This window comes from Brachionichthys hirsutus, chromosome 8 (genome assembly GCF_040956055.1).
Source record: "Brachionichthys hirsutus isolate HB-005 chromosome 8, CSIRO-AGI_Bhir_v1, whole genome shotgun sequence".
NCBI lineage: Eukaryota > Metazoa > Chordata > Actinopteri > Lophiiformes > Brachionichthyidae > Brachionichthys > Brachionichthys hirsutus.
In genome coordinates, this window is record NC_090904.1 from 7,758,352 (window position 1) to 7,781,184 (window position 22,833).

The window sequence follows — 22,833 nt, forward strand, 5'->3', positions numbered from 1 at the left end:
TAGACGGCCTGGCGACACTAAATGGAATATTCTGAACTGTCAGACGTTGAGATTAACTTCTGAAAAATAAACAAATAACACAGCATAATTCAACGGAAACATGCTGTTGTCATCGCAAAAAACAACAACGAACCACAGCTGCTGATGTGATCACTCGGATCAATGAGCAGCCGTGTATTTACAGCTGATCTGTGACGAGCAGGGAAACGATGGAAAGGCCGACCTCTGCATGTCGACGTGTTAAATTAAATTTACCATGAGCTTGGTCGGCAAACACGGAACCTTGTTAGTGCTGAATCGGTTTGCTTAGCTGTGTGCGGCTATATAAAACACTGAGGAACCATCAGCAGCACACAGACAAAGCAATCTATGCTGGCAATGCAGGGGACGACGCCATGCAGGGGACGACGCCATGCAGGGGACGACGCCATGCAGGGGATGACGCCATGCAGGGGATGACGCCATGCAGGGGATGACGCCATGTCAGAGGTCCTCACAGTCGAGGCGTTTTTGTTTGGGCTCTTGGTTTTTTCTGGCATCCTTGGAAACATCTCCGTCATCCATGTGGTACAACACCAAAGCCTACTTTAAACGGCTGCTTTGCATTGCTCTGTGCTGGATTGTCCTGACTTTGTCTTCCTCGCCCTCCCAGGTGTTTCAGTCAGCCGTAGAGAGTCCATCTCGGCGGCTCCCTCCCTCCGACACGATTCTGGTGCACCTCTCGCTGGCCAACCTTTTGACCTCGCTCTTTCGCACCGTGCCCATCTTCGTGTCAGACCTGGGCCTAAACGTGTCTCTGTCTCCGGGCTGGTGCAGAGTCTTCATGCTGCTGTGGGTGTGGTGGCGAGCGGTGGGCTGCTGGGTGACTCTGACGCTCAGCGTCTTCCACTGCACCACCCTGAGACGACAGCACGTGGCCTTTGGACCTCTCGTACAGCAGAGGGAGAGGCGCCGGGTCTGGATCGTTCTGGGGCTGGTCTGGGGGGCGAACCTTGCCTTCTCAATTCCAGCTCTGGTATTTACCACTCATGTTCACGGCAATGCCACTGTGGAGCTGATGGTGATCAGCTGCACCACCAGGCCTCTGCTGGGCTGCGTCTGGGAGTTCCCCTCTGAGCAGCAGGGCTCAGCCTTCGCCTCCACCTCGCTGGCACTCAATGAGGTGCTGCCACTGGTGCTGATGGTCTGCACCAACCTGGCCACGCTTCATGCACTGGGGAAACACATCCGGACTGTCGCCGCAGGCGGAGAGCTGGGAATCCACGGGGAGCCGGACAAACACGTTTCCACCGAACGCAAAGCCGCTCATGTCATCATGTCGCTCGTGTCGCTCTTTGTGGTCTGCTGGGCTCTGCAGGTCGCTGCGGTGACGTATTACAATCACGACGGGGGACACCACGCCGAAGGGCTGCTGACTGTGGCCCATTTCTCCGCATCCCTGTTTGTAGGCTTCAGCCCCATGGTGGTGGCGCTGGGTCACGGCAAGCTGAGGAGAAGGATCGCGACTGTGATGCTGAGGTGGTTTAAATGTTCCCAGAAGGACGTTAAAAAGATCCGTAAATCCCCGCACAAGAAAGGAAAAGGAAAACAAACAAACAAAAGAGAAGGGGCAAGTTAAGTTAAAGAAATGATGGGAGTCATTCTTATGCTATTATGCTAAGTACACAGATAGGATGCACAATTGCATAATTTATTTACACATACTTTGGACAGAATTGTTTAGAGACAGTATATAGGCTGAGTCATAAATCATCACAGTGCAGTTTTGGTGATTGTCTGTCATTGTTTGAAGTTTTCAATCTTGTTTTAAAGTGTTCATATAAATGTATTCTTTTCCAGATTAGCATTCAATTTATTCAAAAGACCACATCCTGCTTTTTATTTTAAATGCGTCGTGTGTTCTCCGTCGGCCGCAGTCTCCAATTATGACTCCTACTGTGGCACAGTGTGCGTGTGTGTGTGTGTGTGCGTGTAGGTTCACATGCTCATGCTCCTAACCTGAAGAAGACCTCTTATTAGCACCGTGTCGATGAGCTCGGCCGCTGCTGTGCTGTCCAGCTGATCAGCTTTCAGATTAATGTGCCGTCAGCTCGCTGCCTGCACTCCACAGACGAACAGGACTTGTTATCACAACAACACAGTAATACAGTAATAAGGACCACACAGGATGGGAATTCAGTCTTGACCCTTTTCCCTTTAACACAAAATGTGTTTCCTGAAGTGCATGAAAAGAATGAAACCACTTCTGCAAAGGTGGACTGAGCTTTTGAGCGGCCTCTGTGTGTTGAAGCCAAATAAAGTCTCCAAGGTCACCTTTGAACCGAAAAGCCTCCAGTGTAAAAACAGTGAAATAGAATATGCACAGCCCTCGGTATTGATTAGAGGCCTTGACTTAAAGGGAAGGTGGATAAGCTTGGAGCCTAAATTCTGCCTCTCATTATGGAACGCCTTCACTCTGTGCGTGTCCTGGTCTGTGTGCATCACCTTACCTGGTTGTTAATAAAGAAGACAACCCTTATCATGTCTGCATGGACCAACATGTATATGAGCATAGAATGTGTGTGTGTGTGTGTGTGGATGTGCTTATAACGTGAGTGTTTTACACAGAGTACATAATATCCATCTAGGAACAGGCGCGATATTTAAACAAGCTGCATGATACGGCGCAGTTCCTTTTGCTAATTAAGTATTCATAGGGGTGTTATCGGTGCAACATGAATTAAACCAATTAAAATGTCACCTTCCAAGTCCTTTAAAAGCCAGGTGTGCCTGCACCCGCAGGGCTGCTATTCAAACAGGGACAGGTATGCAGTCGTCTCGGTATTGGTATTCAGCTGATGTGATGGAAAACACCATTGATCGTTTGGCAGTGCTCATTAATGAGATATTGTCCAGCAGACAAAAACACTAAATGTTTGTTTTTCCTTCAAGTTTTTAGTCTAAATTATTCATTCAGCTGTCCTCGCTATTACAGCCCAGAGGCCTCAACAACAAGAGAAAATAATATCCGTTCATTTCCCTACAGCGCTCCTAATGATTGACTGAGTCTTTGCTGGTTTGCGTTATAAACATCCTTTCATTATAATTACTATAGCAGACTAATACTACAGCGGTACTACTAAATCAGAAATATTTCATTTGTAGTAAGAGTTATAGAGGAGAAACAGTCTTTGCATCAAGATTAATCTGATCTTCTGAGGCAAATTAGCACTCTGTAAGACTATTGATGTTGTTCCAGTTACCTGAGCATATCAATAATACATTAGCTCATTCATTGTGTGATCCTCCAGTAAGTCAAACAAATATCATGAGTCTTTACTAGGTAAAATGCTATAAAAAAAACACACACACCCAACTTTCCTTTCATCTCTGCTAAATCCATGTCAAACTGACTTCTTTTTATCTTTATTAAAACAGTGCAAGCTTTTATTAAGGACAGTTGTTTATTCCTTGATTTGACACCTACAATAAATTCACAAGAAAAAAATTAACCGATTATTGTTGACACAAGTCAAAAACACGCTTAATCCAAGGAAGATGATTTTTTAAATGAAACTGTTTGTAAGGAATAATTTCCCACCCTCTGATACGTGTGTAATAAGTGACCCTGAGTGCCCCCCCCCCCCCCCCCGCACTGAAAGCCCCTCCTTGCTGCTGTCTTCTGCAGAGGATGGACTCAGTGTTCACGGCAAGCCTGCAGCGCTTGGTAAAGACCCAGAGTATTCAGCCGTAAACTGAAAGGAGATAATAGGATATAATAACAGAAAAGCTGGAGGAGAAGGGAAATAGAATATGTAGGTCTATGGAAGAGCGCTCGCCTTCTCCCAGGTGGGGTGGGGGGGGGTAATGAGAGCCGGGGCGTCGCTGGCTCAAGGGCATCGATTATTGCGTTTCTGGGTTATTGTCGAGGAGGAGGGGCAGAGAAATGATGCATGACAGAAAGGCATCTATTTGAGATTAGTCAAAGAGAAAAAAGAAACAATCAAAGTAAAAAGATCCCATCTGCACATACGCAGGTGTTACCAGCGATATCCACTTCCTGCTCCAATATGGTCAAACTGCTGCTAATCGGCACGCTAGCTCAATTTCATTGATTAAATCTGTGTTTCATCAAAAATGTCTCCTGCGACGGGAACAGCTTCCAAACTATTCATGTCAAGCCAAATGGCATTTATTCTGTAGAGTGACGTTCAAACGTTTAACCACAGAAAAAAACAAGAAACACACTGAGAGGCAGGAGAAGATAGAAAATATGAGACAGAAATAAACCGCATGTGGAGGACAAGGAGTTATAAGTAGCTGTGGATGAAGTGGTATATATTAGGAGAGAGGAGAGGTGCAATTTGTTGCTGCCAAGACATGGGGGGGGGGGGGGGGGGGTGAGAGAGTAGGCAGAGGATAAATTAGGCATGCAATTCACATTTGTTTGTGGCATACTTGGTAATGTGCTGTCCGGTTATCATTTTACAGTCTTTTTTCTTTTTTTAAAAAGCCATGTTCCTGTTTCTGCACCCAGTTAGAGCCTCTCACAGCAGACAGAGCTGCAGATCTGTATCAACTAACACCGCGAATACTCTCGCATCAATGCCTGTTTAATTATGGCACGTGACTCTAAGCATTTAGCATCATTAGCCGTGATTGTATTTAGTATTGAGGACCTACTCATCTCTGCAGCTACTCACATTTCCTCCTACTTCCCCCTCAGGAGCCCCGGGGGGCCGCTGTGACTGTGTACCAATGAAGACAAGCTGACAAAAGGTTCACTGTGCAAATGACATCCTTTATCTCGCCAAGCCTCAGCCGCTCCCCGGACGTGTCGTTGATGGCATTCTGTTATAGAACAGAGCTACAGAACAAGAGAAGTTCCAACACACAAAATCATATAGTGCACATACGGTGTGTGCACAATTACAAACAGTGCACATACGCCCCACTGATGCCCTCAGCCCACCATGAACAATGGCACTCCTCATTACCACCCACATATCCAACACCTGCTGACACAGATTGAATTAAGTGGCCATTCTGCAGCCACTTAGCGCAAAGAAATTAGAATGTCGTTCACCCCAGCTTTGATTAAATCAAGGTGATGATAATTCAGCTGTAAACACCGTTTAGGTGGGAGGATAGGGAGGATATTAAAGGACCAGGAGGCTTCCTAGCTAACTTACTGCTGCTTCTATGCGAACACAGATTCTGCTGCGGCCCTCGCCGCCGCCGGCAGCGGGAGTCATCCTCATCTAATCCGGCTCTTGTTTCAGATGAAGCTAATATTTATTCTCTGTTCATTGTGTGGTTAAACGCAATCAGTGTTTCAAAAGTCTGTTCTAATCCTGCAGATTAGTTTGTTGACAGTTTGCATTTGTCAGTGTCGCCTAGCTTTCCTTGGCCTGAGGTCAGAAACTGGATTTTCCTGTTGGCATGTTTAATGATGAAGTCGTTTGGATCGACAAAGTGCTTTAATAAAAAAGAGGACATTTGCAATGTAGTCGGGATTTACGAGGGCAGCAAAGTGCTTCTTTAATGTTTTGGCCTCACACTCATTGGAAATGAAATGAACCATTATTTATTTTGGAATTTTACGCAATAGAGTTGTCATTGCAAAGACGAGCCTGCATCCAAACAGCCCACCATCACAAGGAAGAGACATGATTAAAGTATCTCAAATAAAAATTATATAGCGAGTCTCTGGAAAACATCTGCAGGTAGAAACGTACGAAAGACTATTAACTGCACCTGTAAAAAAATACCTGTGGGTTAAAGTAAAGAGCATTAACACAACACACGTGGGTATTTTCTATTTTATGGTTGCTATGTGATTTATATAGCAAGTACATGATATACCGGTAATCTGCATCATATAAGCAAGAAAACACAGTATCTGTTTGCTATTTTAACAAAATACTGGCACAGATATTTCATATAAGTGCCCGAGAACTGCGTTAACTTGTGGAAAAAGGGTATAATATGTCTCCTTGAAATTTCAGTTTTTCAGCCCCTGCTGGAATAAATGGAAGTTGATCATTCCTTTCTATTGATTTGAAGCGCTCGAATTTTGATCCCCTTCCATCAGTCGTCGTAGTTTTACCCTCAGCGACAGCGGAACAAAAAAGCTTAGATGATTTCCGAGCCGGAGGTTATTATGGGGGGACAACAACCGGAAGTTAACAAATGCTTTTTGTAGCGTTAGCTCTCTGCGCACGTGAAATCAGTGAAAGTCGGTATTTTATTTGTTTCTCAGGTATTTCATTCAGTTAACAAAAATGTCTTCATTTGAGTTTTTGGGAAATGTAGTTAAAAAGCGACCAACAGCTCCGGAAGAGGATATTTTTGGAAAGTTTGAAAAAACTCCAGCCGATGACGAAGAAGAGATTTTTCGTCAGCACGGACTGCTGGGTCGCAGCCTGAGACCCGAATTGAAGTTACACAGGATAGGTAAACAAGAAGTCATTACAGTAGTCCCTCATTTTCCGCGGGGGTTACGTTCTAAAAACAACCCGCAATAAGTGAAATCCGCAATGTAGTGATCATTATTTTTTTTTAAATTATTATTCATGTACATAAATGTTTTAAGGCTGTAAAACCCCTCACCACACACTTTAAACACGTTTAACAGTCAGGCATTAATCTAAATAGATTGTTTCAGTATTATAGAATGAAACCAAAGATCAAAACCTGTTTTCAGAACTAAACATTTGTTTGAGAAAAAAATATATAGTACGTGCAGTAAACGTTTTCCTGTTAATAATGTTAAGGCGTGCAGGTCGAGGAAAGAGCCGCTTGGAGTGCAGAAGTACAAATATTCTACTCGTTCTGTCTTTAGCCTCTGATTTATTGGATAGCTTAGCACAGCGGAACGGCAGCGGCTACATATATAAACAGGAAGAAACAAATCTAAAAGGGACGTGGAGTTTATGCTCCTACAAAATAAAAGCCTCTTTTTACACAGAGAATAAGAGCGCTATAAAACAAACGCTTAACAAATAAATAGGATGACTTTTAGAAATAACGAATTTAATTTTAATGATCAACCTATGAGGTTGAACACATAAGAAGTTATTAATAGCAACTCGCACGTATTTCACAGTTCCTCCGACCGCACCTTCGTCCTTGCGCCGTTCCAAGGCGCGTTCAAGTGCAAAAAAATCAGATGAACCGTATTATATCGAGGGACTACTGCATACATGAGTAAAACGGAAGATTTGACGGTCAATTTATCCATATTTTATCAAACGGTAACTCTTTTCCTCGTATATATATATATATATATTGTTTAAGGACTTTCAACGGAAACAAGACCGCAAGGGCTTTTTTGAAATGCTCCTCTTAGACAGGATGTTTGACTGTATTTGTACTGTAATACATGCTACTGTATGAATGTACTTGTACTCTAACATTCTATCTATCTATCTAATAAATATATTCATCATCATTATCATCTACGTCTGGCATCTATCATCACATTGGCGTCACACTTCTCTTGTTCTCTGTCCCTCCAGATCGCCCACAGCGTCATGTCTGTGAGGAGGAGGAGGAGGAGGAGGAGGTCCCTGCTGACCAGCAGCTCAGCATGAAGCAAGAGGACCCAGAGCTTCCTCACCTGAAAGAGGAACCGGAGGAACTCCTCACCAGTCCGGAGGGAGAGCAACTTGTGCTGAAGGAGGAGACTCATGTCGTCATGTTGACTCCAACTCAAGAGGAAAATGACCAGAGTGAAGCTCAGACTCTGTACATGAAAGATGAAGATGGTGCAGCAGAGACAGAGTCTGCCGTCAACATGCCGATTATAATCTCTGTGGTTGGAGCAGCAGACGTTGACCTGCTGATCTCTAACAGCGCTCACGTATCTGTCAGCCACGATGAGGGGGGTGAAACGAGCAGAACAGATGTTGAGATTGAGCCCCAGTTTCAATCCCACATGAGAATCCACACTGGTGAGAAGCCCTTTGACTGTAAAACATGTGGGAAACAATTCGTACAAAAATCTGATTTGAAAGTCCACATGAGAATCCACACTGGTGAGAAGCCCTTTGACTGTAAAGCATGTGGGAAACAATTCACACAAAAATCTAGTTTGAAAGTCCACATGAGAATCCACACTGGTGAGAAGCCCTTTGGCTGTAAAGCATGTGGGAAACAATTCACACAAAAATCTGATTTGAAAGTCCACATGGGATTCCACAATGGTGAGAAGCCCTTTGAATGTAAAACATGTGGGAAACAATTCATAAACACATCTAATTTGAAAGTCCACATGAGAATCCACACTGGTGAGAAGCCCTTTGGCTGTAAAGCATGTGGGAAACAATTCACACAAAAATCTAGTTTGAAAGTCCACATGAGAATCCACACTGGTGAGAAGCCCTTTGACTGTAAAACATGTGGGAAACAGTTCCTACAAAAATTTCATTTGAAAAGTCACATGAGAATCCACACTGGTGAGAAGCCTTATGAATGTAAAACATGTGGGTAACAATTCATACTAAAATCTGATTTGAATGTCCACATGAGAATCCACAATGGTGAGAAGCCTTATGAATGTAAAACATGTGGGAAACAATTCATACAAAATTCTAATTTGAAAAGGCTCATGACAATAAAAACGGGAAAAGCCTGACAGTTTAAATGTGTGAAAAACCTTTCAGTTACGCCAATGTTTTGAAACGCCAACGTCTTCAATGTTGATTGTGTTGAATACTTTATTCATGACTATCATTCTGTATGAATATATTAAAATTCACTTTGTTTTCTGACTGCAGAGAAATGATTGAAAGTAGTCAGCAACCAGAAATGGAAGTTGTTGCAAAGGACATTCTTTTGAAGGTCCCATATTATGAAAAACGCACTTTTTCCATGTTTCGACACTATTATGGTGATTTTGGGTCCTTATCAACCCGAAAACAGCTAAAAGAAAAGAAAAAGAAAGTTAAAGTTAGACAATAGAGGTGTTCACACATGGAACAGGTAATAAATCTGGTTTATCAATAGTAGTATTGTTACTGCAGTTACGAGAACAGATGCTCGTTGTTAAATTTAATCTAAGCGATTTATGAATGTCTAAACATCTGAGAATTTAATTAAGACCTACAAGTTTCAGCCAAGAGACAAAATGATGCTGCGTTCGTGTCTCAATTAGAACGTAGGAAAATACCAAACTGTACAGAGATAATTATTTCAACCGTTTTCGCTCAGTAAAGTTATTTACTGATCAATGTGCCACTTCTCATTAATCGACATGAGCATGATTGGCTATTGTTGTTATGGCCCTCAGATCATTCCTATGTTGTTTTCAGAGTTGATCACGTGACTGCACGGTCTTCAGTTTCTGTTGCCAAATTGGGATTAAGAAATTTAATTTCATGAACGAATTCGCGCATCAGTCGGCAAGTATTTAGAAAGTAAAATGCTTTGTAGGGGGGGGGGGATATGGTTTCTGATGCAAAAGTGAAATTCAATGACCTAAATTCAATTTCATCCTAGGATGGAAAACTGCCTTCAACACAGTAAAATGCAGTTTTAAGAATGAGACGAGGAGATCAGAGGTTTTCCCACATAATGAAATAAAAACAAGGGAATATATATGTAGGCGTGTATAAGTATGGCAACAGTATAAGTATTATTACTCAAAATGAAAAAGTAATTTGTTACAGTACTCATTACTGGTAAAAAGTAATATTACTTTAAGTTACTAGTTACTTTCCCAACACTGCTTATAACTTAGTTATATATATACAAACATGCCAGCACTTCATTTGCACCCTTCAAATCCTTCTTGGGAGACATTTTCAACCACAATTCTAAACATTAAAACATGTTTTTCACAATAAATTATACAAAAGGGCCACATTTACAACGTCAACATATAGTTCACAAACAGACAGTGAAATCACAAATTCACATTGTTGTACACCAATTCCGACTAAGGAAAACAGCTACTCAGACCCAGGCGTGGACGCCGCCCATCCAGTCCAGAAGCCGTCCACGGTGCCGGGCACGCGTGATTGGCTGAATGAGGAGCAGAAGGCGAAACCTCCGGAGCAGCAAGCAGAATATGGCAGCGGCGACAACCACAAGTGGCGACGCCGTCACAAAGCCGAGGATGATGAGGGCAGAGCAGCTATTGTCGTCGAGGTAACGGCAGACGGCAGAAGGGGCATCGATGACCTGTGGAGACAAACGCAGTCAGGCGGAACCAGGCGTTGACATTGTTCAGTCTGAGCTGACATTTTCTCCGGCCTGATAACAACAGTGTTTTTGCACACGTAGACTTTGCATGCTCTTAATTATTATTCTGCTCTTTCTTTCTTGGCCACTATTATATTGCATAAACTACAACACAAGTCTGTGTGTTATTTTGTCTCTCGCCACATAGGCCATATTTCTGCCAGCTATAACGCCAGTGCATCAGTGCCAATCTCAGCCGTTGTCCCCTTAGCACATCATCCAAAGGCAGGACAAGCAGACCCCCCCCCAACAGATGAATAAGCCTTAACTGGAGCCTTAACTCACCCTGGGATGGCAGAGGAAACCAACATACAGCAGCAGCATCGCCGGCAACAGCACCAAACAGAAGACGGCAGCCAGCAGCAGAGCGCCGAGCAGGGCGACGCACAGGTTCCAGAGGATGAGCGTCGCCCCGCAGGCCACACAGGCACACCTGCCCCGGCGACCGCCCCATGCATGGCCCCCGCTGTGGGCCATGGGAGGGGGCAGCATCTTCACTGCCGCCCCAACCCAATATTCGTCCTCCTTCTCTTCCTCACTTGAGCTGCCATTGTCTGGGTCCACATCCATACCACACATCCTGAGACACACACAGACAGCGCCGTTTAGACCTCTGATTGAGACCATTCAGTGAGAGAGAGAGAGAGAGAGAGAGAGAGAGAGCAACTGTTGTGCAGACGATGAAGCGAGCTCATGGAGTCATCGTCACGCTGCATTACAAAACTACTCAGGCGTGCAGGCAGGCTTCAACGTATGGCTTTAAATCCATAAATGACATTAGTGGTGCATCCTCCGCATGCTTCTGTGCAGGCAGCCAATAACTCATTACTGCATGTAAATGACACCTGCAGCCTACTTTGACTTTGCACATATGTGTGCACACTCTTAAGCACCTTAGTCGACCATTGATCTGGGATTTGTCAAAAATCTTCACCAGAGAGAGCGAGAAAAGAGAGGGGGGGGGGGGGGGGGTATATTGTACTTTATTTTGCGTTATGTTGCTCTGCTTGTTTGTTTGTTTGTTTTTTAAATAAACATTAATGCTTTGAAGTGTCAAAAAAACAACACATGATAAACGCTGTCGCCTACCTCCAAGTACAAATCTCGTTAACCCCTCGCGTCCCGATGCTGAATTCTTCTCCAGCTGGTCGGTCAGGAACTCTCAGACAGTTGATTGTTTGGAGCAGCGGCGGAGAAAAGCGCCTGGGACTCGAACCCAGTGCTGCTGGAGCGATGCCGCTTATCAGGGAACCTGGTGCGTCTGAGCGCGACAGCCACTCCGGGACGGCGCGCGTTGTGGCGTGAACGCGCAAGTTGTGTGCGCGTTCACGCCACGACACATCAGACAGTTTTTTACATCTTAACATATTATCTCCAAAAGAAATCGCATTCGAAATTTAAACGTTTTCTTTTCTTTTTTTTTATTCAGTGCACGCATATAAGAATGTATAAAGCTTTATTATGAACAAACAATTTTTTTTAGAATAATATACATGTAGATCATTAGTTGTATAATTAAAGACATAAATGGGTCTGGGTTGCGAACTTTAACTTGAAGGGCATTCAATTATTTTTAAGAAAATAATTAAATCAAATAAATTAAATTTGTGAAAGTGTGATTTAACCCTTTCACTGACGTACAAGCTGACGTACAAACATTTAACAAGGTTGGACCAGTACGCCATCGCCATGACGTCTGGCTGCTGTCAAAGGAGTGAATAACGTGGAAAAACCGATTTTAATATAGGCAATAAAAATCCTCTGATCTTTGCTGAGATTTTTACAGGACCAAATGCAGTTTAAAGTTAATTTAGACAGGAAATGGAAATTTTATCAGGGTGCATTTAAATACGCAGAAGAAACACCAGGCCAGTCAAAACTGTGTCAGAAAACATGCATCAATAAGCAAATACTGTTTGGTACTAAGTGGAAAAAAGATGGAGATGCCAATTTGAGACCATCATTGGTGCATGGGATCAATAAAGTTTGAGCTTATCTTGATACACAAGTAAGAATAAATAAGCTGTGTCTTGTTGAGAATGGTTTCTCCTGATGCAGTCTGCTTGTCCCCGGTCTCAGACCATTCAGCTGTGCAGCCATCAGATAAGGGAAGAATCGATTTTGTCTTTGCACCACAGACAAACAGTCAACCTTTGGCTGTTCAAATGTAATTACACAGAACGAGAAAATAAAGATGGGAGGATAAGGGTCAAAGCTGATGAGAAAAGAAAAGATACTGCCTGGATATAGAGATGTAGATGAGGGAGGAGAAGAGAGATGGTGACAAACGATGTTGTTGCTATGATAATAAATCAATAATAATAAAGGTAAATACAGCCCGTCTATATGCTACTGTAACATCGGCTGAACTGTCTGGGAAATCCATCCATTGATAAGATTATAAATTATTACCTTATATTTGATGACAATGATGGTGATTTGACTGCCAATGAAGCGTCAAACAGCAAGGTCTCATAACGCCATGCAGCTCCAGAAAATGGTTCCATCATCGACTTTTGTTGATCAAAAGTAAACCAAATATACCACAACCCAAACCCACAGTGCAGTCACACAACCACACAGGCAAAGCTTAATTTTAAGACACGCTGAAAGGAAGCTGTGGACATTTATTTGGTTCAAATCAAAGACAGTGTGGCAGGAAAGAAGGATCCACTTGCAGGAATATAACAAAAGACCAAGGGACAGTTACCACAACAAAAATATTTATTGCATTAAATGCTCTTATTGCATTAAACCAGATTAAAAGTAATGATCTCTGAATGCAAACAAATGCTTGTTTAATAGAAAAGAGTGCTGATAGGCTGTTGTGCTTGTAAGATCTTATATACATAGAGCTTAATCTGATAGCATGACGTTGTGAAGTTGTGTGTGTGCGTGTGCGTGTGCTTGTGTGATAAGCATTTTAACATAATGGGAAGCCATACAGATGATGCGGCGTGGGGGGGGGGGGCTATAGAGGGCTGAACACATGAGAGGGACCTACCCTCCATCAGATATTTGGGGAAGCGTGCGATGCTGCGTGTGTGTGTGGGCGTGCTTGAGAGTGGGCGCGCCTGAAGCGGGGAGAGGAGGGGGAGCCTGAACGCCACTCAGGGTGTCGAACAAGGGCGGGGCGTCCAGGACGTTGTCTGCTGGGTAGAGCTGCATCACCGCCCCCTCCTGGGCGCCTTCCTTACTGCAGGACTGGCAGCTACACTGGAATATCCTCTCCACCAGTTTATCCACATGGGGAGACTCTTCACTGCCCGGGCACTCCAGAGTCACCTGCACACGCACGCACACGCACACGCGCATCATTCTGATAAAGGTAGATCTCTTTTTGAAATGTTGTATATTCAACAGTATTTGTGCTTCTATTTTCACTTGATCTGATGTAGTGTATATTTAACAACAAACCGAAAATTCATACTCAGTGTTTCTTGTTTCTTGTGTGTGTGTGTGTGTGTGTGTGTGTGTGTGTGTGTGTGTGTGTGTGTGGCCGGGGTTAAGATCAGATGTATTTTCAAGCTAAGGAAAACATTACAGAGTGGTTTTATTATCTATAGAAAACTAACATTGATGAGATCATGGCAGAATAAACTGGAAAAGCAAGGGCCTAAACAGGACGGAGTGCCATCTTCTTTCATGATGGCTAATTTCTTTACTTTAAGTCCACTGCGATCACCAACGTGATTTCTCTGTCCTTTGTCATGGAACAAAAGTTGTGATGAAATGAGAAAATCTCTCAGGTAAATGAAGTTGACCCCAAAGATACATTTCTGTCTGAAACCTGAGGCGACTTCACCTGCGGTCCCACCCACCAGGCCGACATGGCAGCTTTCCAAACTACACACACCTCACTACAAAGCCTTTGCTGTCTCAAGACTGGATTCCTTTTGGCTGAGAGGGAAAAGGAACTTCAGAGGAATATAATAAAATATACGAGTTTAGAATCACAGGGAACTGGAACAAAAAAAACAAAACATCCAACAGAAATCCATTCAATGACGTTTCCTTTTACGATTGCCGTTTTTCATGATGGAAAACTTGTGATTTGAGTTTGGCAGGGCAGTGTGTGTGTGTGTGTGTGTTCGCTCCGTGAGCTGCAGTGTGCTGTAAGTCTTACCACTTCCCACTCTGTCTGGGCAGGCATGCAGGAGTCGCAGTGCACCAGCGACTCGGTGGACTGTGGGAACGTGTTGGGGACGCTGTAGCTGAAACACTGCCCGAGACAAGCTCTGTGAAGAGAACAGTGTGTTATATTTTTGTGCACACACACACACCTGAATCAGCTGCACAGCTTCCTGTCAGAGCCTCACAACCTCAGACTCATAACATTAATATTTGTTATTCATAAATGTTGTGGCTGTATCAATGTCTTCTTCTGATATATATATTTGTATTTTTTTTATTTATTCCACGTTACCTTTTTTTGTGTGTTGTGCTAAGTCGCCTTAATGCCGCAGTTATTCACGGAATAATGACAATAAAAGTTATTTTGGTTTTTGATTTTCTGATTCTAAATGTAAACATGATTGACACGGTGAGGACGTGTTCTTCACTAGATATTAAATATTTTACTGGTCGCATTGAACACTGGGGGACAGTTATTCCAGAACAAACTTTGCTAGAATTTTATTTTTTATTTTTTTGGTCCAGGCCCGATCTGCTTCTTAACTGCAAGAATAGTTTGGTGCTGCTCTTTTTTTTTTTTTTTGCCAGTTGTCACTAAATCCCATTAAAAGAAAACTATAAACAGTGAAGTGATCCTTCTGACAGGTTTTATTGATCCAGCCTAGGGGCCTGTATAGAGCCGCGTTGTTGCGCTGGGTGACATGCTGTTGCTGTCACAAATGTTACTACAGCAATAAATCAGCCTGCATAATTACACTCCTTACTCTTTATGAGTATTGTTTCCCAAATTAATCGGTTGTTTCATACTTTCATAAAGCTTGAACCCAAAGTAGAAAATGCAAAAAAAAAAAAAACTTCATCACTTTGGTATGTTTGAAATCATAGCGTGAGAAATGTAAGTAAATATTTGTAGAAAAGATTTGCTCTGTGCGCCACTTTGACAGGCGATTCAACGGATTTACACCTCGACATCTCCGGATGATTCACTTTGTTCTGCGACCCTTACAGCTTGTCAGACGGGGGGGGGGGACACAGGGAGGGCCTTCATCCTGACCTGTTTTGAATCGAGCGAGGCTGACATCCCGTGTGCCCGACTATCTGTGTGATGTTCTTGGCTTCACACCAGGCGCTCTTGTCAGGGAACAGCGCCAGGCGGTTGATGTGTGCAGGCGGCGCCGCTGAATACAGGGCAAACAGTGTGCAGCAAATCCGGATCCTCTGCCACATGACTGCACCTAGAGTGGCAGAAAACCACAGCAGGTTAGCGCCCCGTTAACCCTGCTCCAGGCAAAACCCCACAGATGCTCCAGATGTGTCTGGGTGGCTAATGGTCAGATGGTTTCCAGTTAATCCACAATTTGAACTTTCCATATCCCTTCAGTTTCAGATTGTGGAACCTCCTAGTGTTCTAGAAATCCCTGTGGTTATCACCCCCCCCCCCCCCCTCCCCCCACATTTAATATATTTATCTCATACATTTACAGCAACTCACTGGCACCAGCTTCGAAGTCAAAATACACTTTTAACAGGTTCTTAGTGTTTCAGAATTAGAACATATTGCTGGAAATAAATACACAATTCATTAATGTGTCCTGATTTACAGCACAATATGATTTTGTACAGTATGAACAATATGTGAGCTGTATTTAATAACATTACAAATACAGCGTATACCCTGTATTTAATGATAATTAAAGCAATCTACTTTAATACTATGATGTTGGACTACTGGTTTGGCGGCTCACAGCTCAACCTCAAACTGATCACACAACCATTTCCACAGCACTGGATCAACGGCCGGGCATTGAACAACTGACCTTCCAGTAAGTGTCCATCTCTCGTTTAATGAATATAATATGCGCAGTTTCTTTGAACATTTTGTACATTTGGATAAACCATGCATATCATTTATATGATTGATTGGAGGTTGGACATCTGTGTTTAAACACCGAGCAGGTCACAGCATGCTTCTTTTTTTTTTACTCTAAGTTCCCACACTTTTCTTTCACCTCCCCGCCATGCTCGGCTGTCTTCAGTTAACTTTGTGGCTTCGTCCCGGAAAGAATAGCATTCCCTTTAAGTGCTGTAGTCTATATTATTTCTCCCAGATTGAGTTTTGCTTTAGTCATGTCACAGTGTGACATTAATACAATAAAAGATTCAAAGTTTGCGGTGTCTTCTCCATATCCCACCTGTCTGTCCTCTGCTCTGGCTGTCCTCTGCTCTGTCTGTCCTCTGTTCTGTCTGTCCTCTGCTCTGTCTGTCCTCTGTTCTGTCTGTCCTCTGCTCTGTCTCACTATACTCTTTAAAAAATACCTTTAGCACTCACGTAATTTACAACCTACAAAATCGTTTTCTCGTGTTGCTTATTAAAAAGAAAAAAAGAAAACCCACGTCGACTCCTTTACACACTCCCATATTACAGTCTTGTCTCCGCGTGGGCTGTTCCACGCAGGACGCAGCAGATGGAGAAGATAAAGGGATGTGCTGCTGTGAAATTTAAGAGTATCGATCATTGCGGACAGACTTCAAAAGTTCAGACTCCTTCCTTTCAAACGCAGCACGCTCCACAGACTGAGCACCCCGAGGCAAACTGTAACGCGTTACAGTAACGCGTTACACCGGCGGCTTAGTCTTGGCTTCGAATACACTAAAATGTGTCCTGCGTGACTGAGACGTTCACGCTAAACATTTTTAAAGCTGACTCTGAATGTGTTAAAGCGTTACTTGCGGGCTATTTTCAAGTAACGCAAAGTACGCCACATCATTCAGGAACGCGTGTAACGACCGATCCGGGCCGTGGATGAGTCTATCAATGTTTATTATCAATGAATATCATTCATATTCAACTCCCTTTTTTTTTTTTGCGATTCATGCCCCCCCCCTTCCACATAATGTTATCGTTACCGGGGAAGACAGAATAAGTTACAACTTTCAACAGGCTTAATTATAGCGGATGAAAAGTAACTCGCTCTGGAACGGTAATTTACTGACTTTCACAACCGCATTAATGGCGTTACCTGTCAAACTACTCAAGAGTAACGACCCTTACCAGCGCGCAACGAACCGAACCCCGCGTCACTGGAACCCGGACTCGGGCTGCGACCACCTCGGGATGCGGCTTGCCGTCGGATATCACAAGGAAACTGCGCGACGAGGATAAATCCGGGCCCCCACTCTGTCATAAAACAGTTACATCATCCTTGAAGGAAAAAAGCTCCGTCCGTGCGTCGGGGAAGGATGAGGAGATGGGGGTCGGTAATGCGCGCTATCTCATCTCTGAGCGCATCAGCTCGGAGCGCCCCTCCCCTCGGTTCTCCTCCCGTCCAGAGTTCGAGTCCCCTGAAAACACTTCCCAAGTTTTTTTGGGGAAAAAAAACTCTGTAGCAGGAGCTTAGGCGCGGGGAGAAGGGGTCCTGCTGTGCCGAATGAAAATGGAGAGGGGGGGGGGGGGGTTCAACATTTTCCAAGTGGGATCGAGGCAGGACTGGATTTACTGGGGGGGGGGGTATAAATACAGTGAGAATAAACAAATACTTAACGATCATGCCATAACTTTGAAGATACATCTGCCATGACTTTACTCACATGTGCTTTTAGATTTTGAAATGATCAAGAGTATGATAACGCATGAAACAGATGAAAAGCTGATCGTTACAGATATCATCATAAGAAATGAAGGTTATTTAACGGAGCCACGACTAGGCTAACTGTTCCCTGGCCTTGATTATCCATTAAATGACATTTAAATGGAAAACAAGGGGCCTATCATGGGAATATGATGGAATGTGGTGCCCAGGTTATAAACTGTTACGGCTTAGGCACAAATATCCGTGTCTTCTACTGGCAGCTTTCAGATGAGATGGGAATATCTTCAAAAGAAAAATAACCAGATCTAACATGCGAAACATGCGAGTGCAGCATATTAATGATTGTTATGCAGCGAATTATCCAACAGCAAAATAGCAACAGCTTCACCTCGACTGACTGGCAGCAGAAAAACATCTGAATTTGTCTTCATGATCGAGCAGTACCACAGAGGACACTATTCTCTATTGGGTGCATCTACTTTTGATGTTTCCTACTGCATGGCTGCCTGGTGAGTGATTTCAATGACTTCTTCGCACCCTCTGGAATCCCGTAAAGGAATCGTTTGCAAAAATGGCAATTGATTCCAAGGAATTGAAACACTGGGAACCAGTTTTCGATTCCAATCATCCCTATGTTCGATATAAAATACCTGCTAACAAGTCATAATTACTTTGTGCAGTAAATGAGCAAAAGATACAATAATGGCTGAAATCAAAATGATACGAACCTCAGATGTTCTCAAAGTGCGATCAAACGGCTTCGTCTGACACTTAGGATTCGTCACAGACGAGCACAAACAGGTGAGATCCACAGCTTTGGCTGACCTTCGACACCTCAGCCCGTCACTTGTTACCCGACCCCCCCAACATACATTTCTGCACTTCATCCAACCGGTGCAGCCTGACTTACAGGTGTTCAAGCTGGCTTACGCCTAAAAGCCCCCCCCCCCCATCTGTTCATGCTTCGCTTGCAAACAAGTATTTTAATGGACAAGGAATGAGTGACATGGCTTAAATTCAGACAGGAAATCTGCTGCTGTGATGAAGAGGGGAAATGTGAGCGTGTAACTCGGCGCGGGCGCAGTGTTTCCTTTGATGTTAAAGTACGGCCCATGTGTTCCTTTCAGGGTGCAAAGTACAAAACTCACCTGTTTGTAATAAGCGCCGGTTCCAGAAATGGCATTTCTCTGCATTCCACAGATTCTGCTTTAGCAGGGGGGGGGGGGGGGGGGGTGATTTAATGTTTTTCTGCACACATCTCCAAGAAGGGCCATGCAACTAAATGAAAATGATCAATCACACTCTTTGTGCTCCAAATCCAGGTGATGAAAACGGTCGTAACTAAGAAAGTCAGGACAGCGCAGCCTGGAATAATGTGCAAATGCTTGTTCCAGGATTAATGAGGAGCAGACTGGCTTCCCGCTGCTGTGATATTCACAGAGACCCACGACTATTCTACGCATCTCTCTCTCAACACCGTCCGTCTTCCACAATGCTACTTTCTCGTTTCCATCTTTCTGTGCAGCATTTCTTCCTCCCACTCTCTCACGAGGCTGCAGATGCCCAACCTGGCCCTCATTCCGAAACAGCAGGCGTCCGAGTGTCCCAGCTCATTAAGACGCACAATTACCTCCCACCAAAAACCACATTTTATCTTCCCAAACACGCACAGAGAAAGAGAGAGAAAACAAGTTCTCCATGATTACTTTATTAAATACGCACTCGCTGCCCATAAGATAAACATGTTTTAATCATCAAGCAGTGTCAGGAAAGAAAGGGGCAGCAACACACACACACACACACACACACACACACACACACACAAAAGAATCAGAAACTCATGGCAAAGCCTCCTCTTTAGGCCTTCATTACTGGTCCTGCAAAAAAACATAAACAACAAGAAACTCATCAGCCTGGTGTGACGAATAAACGACGACAATCAATACATCTCTGCCGATGCACTCGCCTTAACTGTGCGGCCATGGAGTAGGTACGGTGCCCGAAAGTCATGCTCACAGTTGGCATATCCCATGCCGAGTCCCAAACCTGATCCGAATGAGACAGGCCATGAGCGTCCTGAGGAAGAAACATATTTAAAACATTTGGTTTTATCCATTTACAAAGTTACCTTAAGAAAGACGACTTACGTTTGAAGAATAGGACAGAGAGCATAACGCCAAGTCCAAGGCCAGTTGCTGCAAAAACAGGGGGGGGGGGGGGGGGGGGGTAGCACACATTAAAAAAATAAATGGCTGGCATAGAAGCAAATCTGCCGTAATGAGGGCAGCGGGGCGCCCCGCTCATGATTGATGCAAGAGTTCGTAAGCAGCACAAGTTAGCAAGACGTTGCTCCTTAAAAAGAGAGGGAGAGAGAAAGCAGTAAGAGAGGCAGACGCAACAACAGCGCCCTCAAGGCAGAGGGCAACAGAGGTGATGGTTTAAAGCCCATGTGGCACCTCGACCCAGTACGGCCTGCCCGGCGGCCCGGTCATTGGCGCGGGGAGGTGGCAAAGTCGTTTGAAGTGCTCAGACCTGAGCTGGATCTCGAGCAGGAATGTGTTTATGCACTTGACTCCACCTCGCTGCAGACCACACCACACCCAAAAGCAGGCCAGGCGGCACAGAAAACACCTAAAAGCAGCCCCCCCCCCCCCCCCCAACCCAAACTCTTAATTAAATTCAGGGAGCGATGCAGCATGAACCCTCAGGCTGTTCTCTTTAACAAAAGTTCTGATTATCAGAATACTTTATTATCCGTGCAGATCAAAAACAAATCTTTGTCCTCTGCTTCCATCTCGAGCCCAGATTGAGTTAAAGCTCTCCGTCTGTTGCGACCTCAGTCTTTCCTTCGCTCCTCAGCCAGAGCATTACTGTAGCCTCTGATTTTTCCACTGACAATAATACAGTAAGAGCATTGGCAAAATACGAGGGCAGATCAGCATTTCATTTTGGCATTCTTTCCTTTGTCTGGACATTTCCAAGGGAGATGAATTCTAACAAAAACATTTGTGTCCAAGTAGAGTGAACTGTAGAACCCACAAGGCCACAAGATATGCACCAAGGCTTGCTCTCAAGCTCATTTTCCCCTCAACTAGCAGTTTTTAGTCTTAGCCCTAGCCCTAGCTAGAGAAAAACAGAACTCTGCAAGTTATTCAAGGTAAAATTGAAGCAAGCAATACTCTTAAAGATTGTTGTGGGCAAAACAATTCTTTAAAATCCCTGAATTCTTTCTTATACAATCTGCTCTGTAAACAAAACCTCCTTCCAGAATAAAGCTCACGGACCAATAGTAGCTGGTAAATATCTTATTGGCTTATTTCCTGTCATTTTATTTTACTAGCATTTGAAAACCCACCATCAGGCATTACCAAGTGCAAGAGCTTTCCATTGTAAATACAGGTGCATCGTCCAAGGAGAACAAAACCACAGTTCTGCTCGTTGGGGCCGATACAGATCAGATATCCACTCACCGGAAGATCCGCTTAGCCTCCGATGACAACGTGGCCACATGTATGAGCAGAACGGGATTACCGATGAAAACAAGGAGCTCGCTTTCCAAGGCTGAAGTTGTCAAAACAGACGCAGAAGTTTCCAATCATCTATTTATTTGCATGAAATCCATCCAAGAAGGGAGAAAAACATGTCTCTCATCCATAATTTGTTTCATTGCACAAAAATGTCTTCAGTCTGTTGGAGATCCACTTTGAGAATGTCCCACCTTCCTCTGAAAAGACTGAACAGCTGCTTGGAAAACACACTGTAAATGGCTCACAATGGGACTTCAGGTCATTTATCTTTCAGACCCCTGCAAGACTGGGAAGAAGGTTTTACCTTTTTTAGTCTCGTGCATAACCTTTATGTGTGTGTGTGTGTGTGTGTGTGTGTGTGTGTGTGCGCGCGCGTGCTTTGGCTTCATTGATTTCTGATGGTGTCCTCTTGTCCTTGAGTTTATATTCCGTGGTGGGATGCCGTAGATGCTAATCTACTCACCTCGCAGTCTTCTATACACTAATTTGGGCAATTTAACAGCCTCTCGAGTCTTTCATGTTGGACAGGCGGGATCTCTCTTTAGTTCTCGTCTGTCATCTTGCACAGTGTGAGAGGGCTCAGATGGGTGCCGCATATTCCAATCATAACATAACATCACATCACATCACATAACATAACATAACATCACATAACATCACACACACACCCTTGATCGTAGAACAGATAGCCTTCGTTTACAGTTGACCTCAGTGGACTTGTCACAAACTAGGGCGGATAAAAAGGAGCTCGGCTGCCGCCTACCTCTGTAGCGCAAGGTTATTGACCAAGTATAATATACTGTTAAATACTTTAAACAAAGTCAGGGTACATGTGAAAAGTCACGAACCTGTTTTCACGACTGTGTCAGCAAGGCAGCGGTCCCACCTCCGTCCGTATTCGTCCGCCATGTTTTCTTTCATCCGGCCGCAGCGTCTGGGAAATCACGCGAGAATATTAGAAACTCGCGTGAACTCGTTCGCCCCGACTCCAGAGAGGAGCTTCCGCCCATACGTTCTGTCCATAGACTGTTATTCAGGAAATAAAACTGTCAATATGCATTGGTCTCTAAAAAAAAAATCGTATTTCTTTAAGTAGGAAACATGCTCAGGAGAAAAAAAAGAATTATAAAGGAGAAAATAAGTGATTAAAATGCTATTATTATTGAAAAATAAGCTCCAATCAAAATAGAGTATTATTATAACTGCTATTTACATAAGATAGTTTCAGACTCGTGATGGTTTTTTCCACAGTTTTTTCTCAAAGATCATAATTCTTATAAAATTAAAATTAAAAATAAAAATAAAAATAAATGTACAGTATTACATAAAAATGTCAGATTAAAGCATTTACATATTAT

At 43.7% G+C, this 22,833-nt stretch overlaps 4 protein-coding genes across 4 annotated transcripts; 2 read left to right on the forward strand and 2 right to left on the reverse strand.

The window, feature by feature from the left end:
- The first annotated feature begins 480 nt into the window (after positions 1-480).
- Positions 481-1,618, forward strand: ora4 (olfactory receptor class A related 4). The gene is made up of 2 exons (XM_068742086.1): positions 481-567; positions 653-1,618. Exons 1-2 carry the CDS (start codon positions 481-483, stop codon positions 1,616-1,618), a joined length of 1,053 nt encoding a protein of 350 aa, XP_068598187.1.
- Positions 1,619-6,209: 4,591 nt separating this feature from the next.
- On the forward strand, positions 6,210-8,711 carry LOC137898835 (uncharacterized). Its single transcript, XM_068742885.1, has 2 exons — positions 6,210-6,435; positions 7,500-8,711. The coding sequence occupies exons 1-2, from the start codon at positions 6,264-6,266 to the stop codon at positions 8,471-8,473; spliced, it is 1,146 nt and encodes a 381-aa protein (XP_068598986.1). The 5' UTR covers positions 6,210-6,263; the 3' UTR covers positions 8,474-8,711.
- A 1,225-nt stretch (positions 8,712-9,936) lies between these two features.
- LOC137898937 (transmembrane protein 88B-like) lies at positions 9,937-10,803 on the reverse strand. The gene is made up of 2 exons (XM_068742991.1): positions 10,510-10,803; positions 9,937-10,164 (listed from the first exon to the last, which is right to left on the reverse strand). Exons 1-2 carry the CDS (start codon positions 10,801-10,803, stop codon positions 9,937-9,939), a joined length of 522 nt encoding a protein of 173 aa, XP_068599092.1.
- A 2,421-nt stretch (positions 10,804-13,224) lies between these two features.
- Positions 13,225-15,585, reverse strand: nbl1 (NBL1, DAN family BMP antagonist). The gene is made up of 3 exons (XM_068742918.1): positions 15,413-15,585; positions 14,351-14,462; positions 13,225-13,509 (listed from the first exon to the last, which is right to left on the reverse strand). The coding sequence occupies exons 1-3, from the start codon at positions 15,583-15,585 to the stop codon at positions 13,225-13,227; spliced, it is 570 nt and encodes a 189-aa protein (XP_068599019.1).
- Between the last annotated feature and the right edge of the window lie 7,248 nt (positions 15,586-22,833).

Bases quoted from the DNA above. Each gene is read 5' to 3' on its own strand.
- ora4 (XM_068742086.1), top strand. From the start codon at position 481: ATGTCAGAGGTCCTCACAGTCGAGGCGTTTTTGTTTGGGCTCTTGGTT. The intron at 568-652 runs GTACAACACCAA...TCGCCCTCCCAG, and splicing joins ACATCTCCGTCATCCATGTG to GTGTTTCAGTCAGCCGTAGA.
- LOC137898835 (XM_068742885.1), top strand. From the start codon at position 6,264: ATGTCTTCATTTGAGTTTTTGGGAAATGTAGTTAAAAAGCGACCAACA. The intron at 6,436-7,499 runs GTAAACAAGAAG...CTGTCCCTCCAG, and splicing joins ATTGAAGTTACACAGGATAG to ATCGCCCACAGCGTCATGTC.
- LOC137898937 (XM_068742991.1), bottom strand. From the start codon at position 10,803: ATGTGTGGTATGGATGTGGACCCAGACAATGGCAGCTCAAGTGAGGAA. The intron at 10,165-10,509 runs GTGAGTTAAGGC...TTGTCTCCACAG, and splicing joins GTTTCCTCTGCCATCCCAGG to GTCATCGATGCCCCTTCTGC.
- nbl1 (XM_068742918.1), bottom strand. From the start codon at position 15,585: ATGTGGCAGAGGATCCGGATTTGCTGCACACTGTTTGCCCTGTATTCA. The intron at 14,463-15,412 runs GTCAGGATGAAG...TTCTCTTCACAG, and splicing joins CCTCGCTCGATTCAAAACAG to AGCTTGTCTCGGGCAGTGTT. The intron at 13,510-14,350 runs GTAAGACTTACA...GTGCGTGTGCAG, and splicing joins CCCAGACAGAGTGGGAAGTG to GTGACTCTGGAGTGCCCGGG.